Raw genomic sequence first — 8,270 nt, 5'->3', positions numbered from 1 at the left:
CATAGGAACTAGTGCGTAGGGTATCCTAGCCTGTGCTCGTGGAAGGCGAGGAAGGAGATGACCTCGCTGGCCTGAGGCCGTGGAAAGGCCTCCCCCATGGGAGCCCTCCAGTGTGCCACCTCCTTCGGCGGCAGCACCCCCTTCTCGGTGAAGGCGGCCAACACCGACTCACTTACAACAGATGACCTCCAGCTCAACATTGCGCTCTAGATTCACAAATGGATCTATAAGTTTTCTCCTCTCCCTCGCTCTCCCCTTTCTCTCCTAGGAACTACCACGGCACACAAACGCTCTTGGCGAGAAGGAAGAAGGAGGAAAGGTGGCAGATGGGGGATAGGCAAAGGAACAGGACGAAATCCCTCTCCCTTCCCCTATTTAAGGAGGAGGCACAGCAGTTGGGGAAAGGTGAGGGATTGGGGCGAAAAAACCTCTCTCTTCCCCCATTCGATGCGGATGGGATACGGTGGGATGTGTCCTGACCAATAGGATGCGCCCTGCTTGACGAGACGGTGCCTAGTCTAACAGGATGTGGCTTGGGCATGGCCCACCACTACCGCACACCAAGCGCGAGAAACAAGGAGCAACCGCACACAGGCGGCCCTCCGCCTTCCTTAGCAAGCCTTGGAAGAGCCCAACGATGGGATCTCCGTCGGGGACAGACCAACGGGCTTCCTGGGTCGATCGGATGGCTCAGGCGAATGCCAAGAGACAGGTAAGTAGCAGAGGGACGCCCCATGTCAGCGACGCTGACTCTGTCATGAACGACGAGTACGGGTCCTGATTAGACATATCCGAACAAAAACTCCTCGAACCCATCACTCGAGTCATCAAGGTAACTTTACCAAAATCTCTGATTTCATTTATTTACATAATCATTCATTCATCATTTCTCATACACGCATTCACATATACATCCATGCACGCATTCGTTCATTCATCCCATGCATCCGAAGCATCGCATATGCAGTTTATGCATCAAAACGCTTCATGTTGCATCACAAAGCGGTAGTTGCCTCATTCAAAATGAGCAAAGACCGACCGGGGTTCAAAGGCCGGCCCATGAAGGGCTCAAGGCCACCTCGCGTCAAACAGAGCCAGAGGAGAAAACACAAATGAGCCCTAGAGACCCTCACCTAGTCTGCTCTATAGCAGATAGAGTCATCTCAACCTTCTCGTTCGATCCTAACCTCGAGCCATGCCCACAGAATCTCCATCGAGGGGAGGCCAGCGGGCAACCTGGGTCGGTCTCCGAAATGACCCGGACATCTGCCGGGACACGGGTTAAGTAGCAATGGAATGCCACATGAAGGCTATGCCGACCCCGTCATGAACGACGGACCCGAATTTCACTCGAACGTGCCCGTTAGCTAGCTCACCGAGTGCGTCACTCGAGCCATTGAGGCAAGCGACGCTAGCTCAGCCCCTCCGGTTGCAGAACCCGCGGATGGGGTAACACACAAAACTCCACCGACCCCTACCAAGCCCAAACGAGGCTCGAGGCGCCCAACCCCTTGGCACGACCGATGGTTGTGCCCGACGCCTAGATCCATGAGTCCGTCTTGCCCAATCCCTCGACTGCCTCGGCCGCGCCGGACGCCTTGATCCCTCGACTGCCTCGGCTGCGCCCGATGCCTAGATCCGTAAGTCCATCTCGACCGATCCCTCGACTACCTCGGACGCGCTCGACGCCTCGATCCCTCGACTGCCTTGGCTGCCCCCGACGCCTGGATCCACGAGACCGTCTCGCCAGCTCCTTCACCGGGGACCGCAACTCTACGACTCCGACTCGCCCGCTCCCTCGCCGGGGACCGTGACTCTGTGACTCCGACTCGCCTGCTGCCTCGCGTAGGACGGTGACTCGGACTCGCCCGCTCCCTCGCTTGGGACCGCGACTTGGACTCACCCGCTCCCTCGCCAGGGACCGTGACTCTACGACTCCGACTCGCCCGCTCCCTCGCCTGGGACCGCGACTCAACGACTCCACCTCACCTAATCCCTCGGCTACGCCCGACGCCTGGGTCCACAAATCCATCTCGCCCGATGTCTCGGCTGTCCCTCAGCACGCCCGACACCTTGGTTAACGACTCTATCTTGCCCAAGGTGCACACACACACGCCCGCTGACAAAACCCGCCAGGCGATTGTACCTAAATCACCTAGAGGCTCGAGGGGCTACACCCACGGGTGTGATCGCGCGCACCCACTGTCAAACAACAAAAAATTCCCCTGTTGACAAAAACGAAATACCCCCAGACGATTCCACCTGAATCGTCCGGGGGCTCGGGGGCTACACCCGCGGGTGCGCTCGCGCGCACCAGCCCTCAAGACAAAAACCCCCCGGACGATTCTACCCAAATTGCCCTGGGGCTCAGGGGCTCCTGTCGGGTTCATAAACCCAGGGTCCCTAATGGATCTGCTCCTCATCAAAGGCAAGGCCCAGCAGACGACGTTGTGAATGACGCGCAATTCCTGGACCGGCCCAAAAACCTAATGACAGGCCAGAAGGGCGATCCAGTCTCCGACCGGAAGGCCTGGCCAAGGAGGAACAACGCTTGCTTCTGACTCTGGCCTGCCTCTCCGACCGGAAGGCCTGGCCAAAGAGGAACAACGCTCGCTTCCAACTTTGGCCTGCCTCTCTAACTGGAAGGCATGGCCAAAGTGGAACGACGCTTGCGCTCTGACTCCGACCCGCTTCTTCGATCGGAAGGCCTGGCCAAACGACCACCTCCGTCTCCAACTCCGACCTGCTTCTCCAACCGGCGGTACACCGAACCCGGCTTATAGCTCTTCTCTGACCTGCGTAGTCGGAGCCGACTGGGACCAACCGACCAGGGACGCCCGCTCGGAGCCAGGAAACTAACAGAGCAAGTAAGGCAGGACACTCAAGACAACCACAATACCGAAGACCGTACCCTTCACGACCGCAGGACAGTACCGACAAGACATGTCAGAAGGGTGCCCTACAACCTTCTAGACATGTCAGAACCCCAACAGTGTTGAGGGCGCTGACATTTGCCCTACAGTGTTGCGGGCGCCATCAATTCCCATACCCGACAAACGCGGTAATGCCTCCGACATGCATCTGGGCATCTACTGTGTTGTGGGTGCCGGCATTTACCATACCTGGTGACCACTGTGAAAACCTCCCACATGCGTCTGACATGAACAGTATTGTGGGCGCCTACAATCAGCTTATACCCGACGACGTGGGCAATAAGACTTAGTAGCACACGTACACTCTCCCACTATCTCTCACTTGTAAGGCCGTTCCTTCATCTATAAAAGGGGATGCGCTCTCTCCCAACAGAAAAGGATTCAAACAACCTAGGATCGATTCAACACACAACAACAGAACCACCGGGTTCAAACCTCGAGCGCACGCTCAAACACTTAGCACACGTAGGAGCTCCCGTCACTCTTGGCCCTTGAGACCAGAGTCCGACCGGACCTCTTGCACCCCATCTTTCTCCCTCTTATTTGTAACCCTACAACAAACTTCGAGCACCTGGGCTCAGGAATAAAGTCACCGACCGACTCAAATTGGACGTAGGGCACGTTGCCTGAACCAGTATAAACCCTGTGTTATTGAGTGCTAGGCCACATCCAATCACAACGTATGGCAAAACTACAAATATTTACGTGTTAGTCACTTTCAGCACCGACACCTAGCCACCGCCCCCCCCCCCCCCGATCCAGAAGAGTAAGAGGAGGAGGGCTCGGATCCAGAGAAGGACCGACCTATCTCGTCGGAGCCACCGCCATTGTCCTTGTCTCCGGTGGGGGGAGCGAGAACCAGATCACTAGGGAGCGCGGGATTGCATGGAGGCCGCGGAGGGACAAGGGACGGAGGGAGTGAGGGAGCACGGGCGGGTGGGACATGTAGCGAGCTCACGTGCGCGGGCGTGGCGTCCCCATCCCAAGGGCGGCCCAGAGAGCAGGCGAGTGAAGCGGGGGAGAGCGAGTGCGGGCGGAGTGGTGGAGAGCGATGTGCTGGGGAGCATGTGTAGAACGGTGCGTCCGGCCGCCCCGGACGCCGGTCTATATCATTATCGAATAAAAAATACAAAAGGACAAATAAGTCTTTTGGATTCTTGCCATTAAATACTTGCGTTGGTGGTTTGGTTTGAGTCTAGGTACGATGATTCGGTTGCAGTCCATCCTTGGAGATGCCCACAAACAAAATTCGTTGAGCTTTCGAATCATCAAACCTTGCTATATTTTTTCAGCCACTGATCTGATAATCTAGGGGGTGTTTAGTTACCCAAAATCCAAACTTTGGCACTATGCAAAAAGAAGATTTCCCGTCACATCAAACTTGCGGTACATGCATGGAGTACTAAATGTTGACGAAATCAAAAACTAATTGCACAGTTTGGTTGTACTTTGCGAGACGAACGTTTTGAGCCTAATTAGTCAACGATTGGGCAATTATTACCAAATACAAACGAAATGCTAAGTGTCACACAAGAGTCTGCATCATGACAAAAAGAAAAAAAAACTAAACACGTGGTGGCAGATAAAAACAGAGCAACATGTTACTCTGAAACAGAGCAACAGGTTACTAAGTGTCACACAATTAGTGCTAAGATACAGTAATTAACCTAGTATGCAGACACACGAGCGAACAGAGTAACAAGCATCTCTCTCTCTCTCTCTCTCTCTCTCTCTCTCTCTTGCCGACATAAGTGAAACAATCCTTGACCTTGGGTGAAAACCAAACTGTACCTGCTTGAAATACGTATATATGTTCACCTGTAATTGTAACCTTTCCTACTCATCGTTAGCATGATTACAAAGGTCACCATAAGGTTTCATTGTGTTCAGAAACCATCACAACAGTGTAATAAAGTTCATAATATTTGTTTCAGCGATCAACTCTTCCCAAACTGCAGAATACACATCAGTTAAAGTTTCAGCGATCTTTTAGCTGTTTATTTACTCTGATGAAATCATAATTCCACACCGCAGACAACTACCAAAATGAAACAAAAAAAAATTGCCAGAGCAGCTGCTTGATGATTAATCTTGCATCTGCTTGAGCTCTCCATACGCAAAGGGAAGTTCCAAAAATCTGTTACAAAAGTGAGCTGCTCGAGACAGTCCACATGAAAAGTTTGAACAGGTAATCTGTTGAATTCTTTTTCAGCAAATGAAATAATATACAGGCATATGGTAGGAAAACGAAATAAAAAAAGGTTTTCAGCTACAATTCTGATGAGATGGTGTCATCTGCAGCAACCCATGTGGACATGGCATAAAGTATGCGACCCTTCCACCCTTGAAGAAGCCAACTGTTTTCGACGTCACTCGTTCCTCATCTTCTCGCTCAGGATCTTCACAGCATTTGGAAAAAAACGGTAGCTCCCTCATCCCCTGTTTAGTTCTAGGAATTTGGATTTTGGGACTACTGTAGTACGTTCGTTTTTATTTGACAAATAGTGTTTAAACATGGACTAATTAGGCTCAAAACGTTCGTCTCGCAATTTCCCACCAAGGCCTTGTTTAGATGCCACCAAAATTCCAAGTTTTTTCACTCTCTCTCCATCACATCAATTTTTAGCCGCTTGCATGGAGTATTAAATATAGATAAAAAAAATAACTAATTACACAGTTTAGTTGGAAATCACGAGATGAATCTTTTGAGCCTACTTGGTCCACGATTGGACAATATTTGTCAAATAAGACGAAAGTGGTACTATTCATCGGGTTGAAATTTTTTCAGCATCTAAACGAGGCCCAAACTGTGTAATTAGTTTTTCTTTTCGTCTACATTTAATGCTTCATGCATGGGCCGCAAACATTCGATGTGACAGATACTATAGCAACTTTTTGGAAGTTGGTGCGGAAAGTCCTGCCTTGCGGTTCCGCGCCTGCCACTGCCGATACGTCTCGGGGCGCTCCACCCTGTCGTGTCCTTCACAGGCGACAACTTTCAGGGCGCACCGGCCGATGAGGTGACGCTCCACCGCCAAGCGCAGGTCACTGTCCCATGGCACCGTAGCATCCATCATGTCAAACATCGCCGAGTAGTAGAACAGCGCCACGTCCCTCGGGCTCGGGCTATGTATGTCGTCGTCAATGCCTGCCTCATCCATCAGGTTCTCAAATTTGGTGATGCTATTGACGACGAGCACCTCGTCGGCGTCAATGTCGAGGTCATCGGTACGGACGGTCTCCCACTTCGCTGCAATGCCGTGGAACTTGAACGGCAGACCACACTGGCGGGCGAACTTGCTCAGCCGACGCCCCGTCTCGTCAACTCGCGCGGTTGGGCGGAACCCGGGCTCGGGGAGGTCAATGCAGGTCATCCTCACCTCCGGCGGCCCGCCTTTCTTCCGCTTTGCCAGGTAGTCCAGCAGATTCAGCCACTGGCAGCCGTAGAGCAGGCCGTCATCGACGATGTGCAGCTTCTTCTTGCCGGCGATGGCCTTGCTGATGGTCATGTTGGAGAACCTGTTGGCCGTCATCTTGAAGCACGAGACGGCCAGGTACAGCTGGAAGGCCTTGAGGAACTCCGTGACGGAGGTGCGCTTCGCCACCAGCGACGTGTACAGCGTGCTCCCCGTCCCGGCTAGCCGTGCCTCCAGCCCCTCGGCGAAACAGAACGCCAGACTCTGGCTTGCGTCCCCTCTCGGCGACGACTGCTTCTTGATCTGCGCCAGAAGCTGGGCTGCGGTGACTTGGTCGTCCATGGACACCGCCTCCGCGCAGTGGATGAGCAGCGTGCTGAGGTTGCTGCTGCTCTTATTAGCCTCCTCGGGAGTGGTGGACGTAGTGATGCTCAGGGTCTTCATTTTGTTTACACACAGGTTGTACCCGTCGATGACCATCTTGTCGACCATGGCCTTGTTTAGATCCCACCAAAATTCCAAGTTTTTTCACTCTCTCTCCATCACATCAATTTTTAGCTGCTTGTATGGAGTATTAAATATAGGTAAAAAAATAATCAATTACACAGTTTAGTTGAAAATCACGAGATGAATCTTTTGAGCCTAGTTGGTCCACGATTGGACAATATTTGTCAAATAAGACGAAAGTGATACTATTCATCGGGGTGAAATTTTTTCAGCATCTAAACGAGGCCCATATCTCGCCGGTCTCCTCCGGCTCCGGCGCCATCAGCTTGCTCTTCCTGCCCGTCTCGCCCTCCTCCAAGTCATCATGCCCCCTGTTCTTGCGGCGGCCTCTGCTGCTGCTGCTGATGCTGGTGGCAGGCAAGAACTTGTTGGCCTCTTCCATGCCCTTGAGGAAGGCCTGATTGATCATGTCCATGCTCACTCTGTTCTGGACATGACTCTGACTGCCTCTGTCCGTGCTCTCATGGAATTGGGATCCTGCTTGTTCTAGTCCGGGCAAGGAGGAGGAGGCGCTGTTGGCAGCACCGGCCGTGAGCCGCTGGGTGAGCTCGAGCGGGTCGTACGGCCAGGTGGCGCTGGCGAACGCGGGGACGACGTCGACATAGGAGGAGGGGGTGAATGCCGTACCGCTCCCGTTGGCGTCGGTGGAATCGAAGCCGGAACCGGATGAGGTGGCCGTGGCTGTGGCAGCATCGGCGTCGGAGAGGATGTCGGCAAAGGGCTGCTGGGCCTGGAGCAGTGCCGGGTGGTCGGGGTAGTGGTAGAAGAACCTGTCGTCCATGTCCTCCTCCATGAGCATGCGCGAGATGTAGGGGAGCACCAGGTCGTCCGGCAACGGCGGGTCGTCATCGCCGTCGTCGCGGGGAGTAGGTGGCAAGTCGAGGAACACATACGGGGAGAACGGCTCCCGTTCGCCGTCCTCCGGCGCGGCGGCCATGCCCGGCCCCGGCTGGCGGTAAAGATGGAAGCTTTATGTGAGCTGGGCGGCCACCGGCCACCGGAAGTATGATACGACGATATACGATTGCTTTGCTTGACGTGACCTTGTACTGTAGATGAGATGAGATGCTCTTAATGATTACTCGTAGAGACAAGGATGGCTCATCCCAGGCTACATTGCTAGCAGAGGAGTAAAGAAGGGGCTAAAATTTAGAGAGTGTTTGGATGGTAATAATAAAATAAATTATAGAAATCCTCGGGAATTTACGAGATGAATTTGTTAAACCTAATTAATTCGTTATTAGCATATTTTTACTGTAGCACCACATTGTAAAATCATAGATTAATTAGGCTTAAAAAATTCATCTCATAAAGTAGTCGTAACCTGTGTAATTAATTATTTTTAGTCTATATTTAATACTCTATGCATGTGTCAAACATAACTAACCTTTAGAGAATGACTAAACAATGCTAG

At 52.6% G+C, this 8,270-nt stretch overlaps 1 protein-coding gene across 1 annotated transcript; it reads right to left on the bottom strand.

Moving 5' to 3' along the window:
• Positions 1-5,302: 5,302 nt before the first annotated feature.
• LOC136485748 (scarecrow-like protein 14) lies at positions 5,303-7,822 on the bottom strand. The gene is made up of 3 exons (XM_066482593.1): positions 7,083-7,822; positions 5,826-6,844; positions 5,303-5,360 (listed from the first exon to the last, which is right to left on the bottom strand). Exons 1-3 carry the CDS (start codon positions 7,791-7,793, stop codon positions 5,303-5,305), a joined length of 1,788 nt encoding a protein of 595 aa, XP_066338690.1. The 5' UTR covers positions 7,794-7,822.
• Positions 7,823-8,270: the final 448 nt, after the last annotated feature.

This window comes from Miscanthus floridulus, chromosome 10, assembly GCF_019320115.1.
Source record: "Miscanthus floridulus cultivar M001 chromosome 10, ASM1932011v1, whole genome shotgun sequence".
In the NCBI taxonomy this organism is placed as follows: Eukaryota; Viridiplantae; Streptophyta; class Magnoliopsida; order Poales; family Poaceae; genus Miscanthus; species Miscanthus floridulus.
The sequence above is the reverse complement of the archived record's forward strand: the minus strand, read 5'-3'. Positions and strand labels throughout refer to the sequence as shown.

Bases quoted from the DNA above. Each gene is read 5' to 3' on its own strand.
- LOC136485748 (XM_066482593.1), bottom strand. From the start codon at position 7,793: ATGGCCGCCGCGCCGGAGGACGGCGAACGGGAGCCGTTCTCCCCGTAT. The intron at 6,845-7,082 runs GCCTCGTTTAGA...GATCTAAACAAG, and splicing joins AGGAGACCGGCGAGATATGG to GCCATGGTCGACAAGATGGT. The intron at 5,361-5,825 runs GTTGCTATAGTA...GGGATGAGGGAG, and splicing joins TCCGCACCAACTTCCAAAAA to CTACCGTTTTTTTCCAAATG.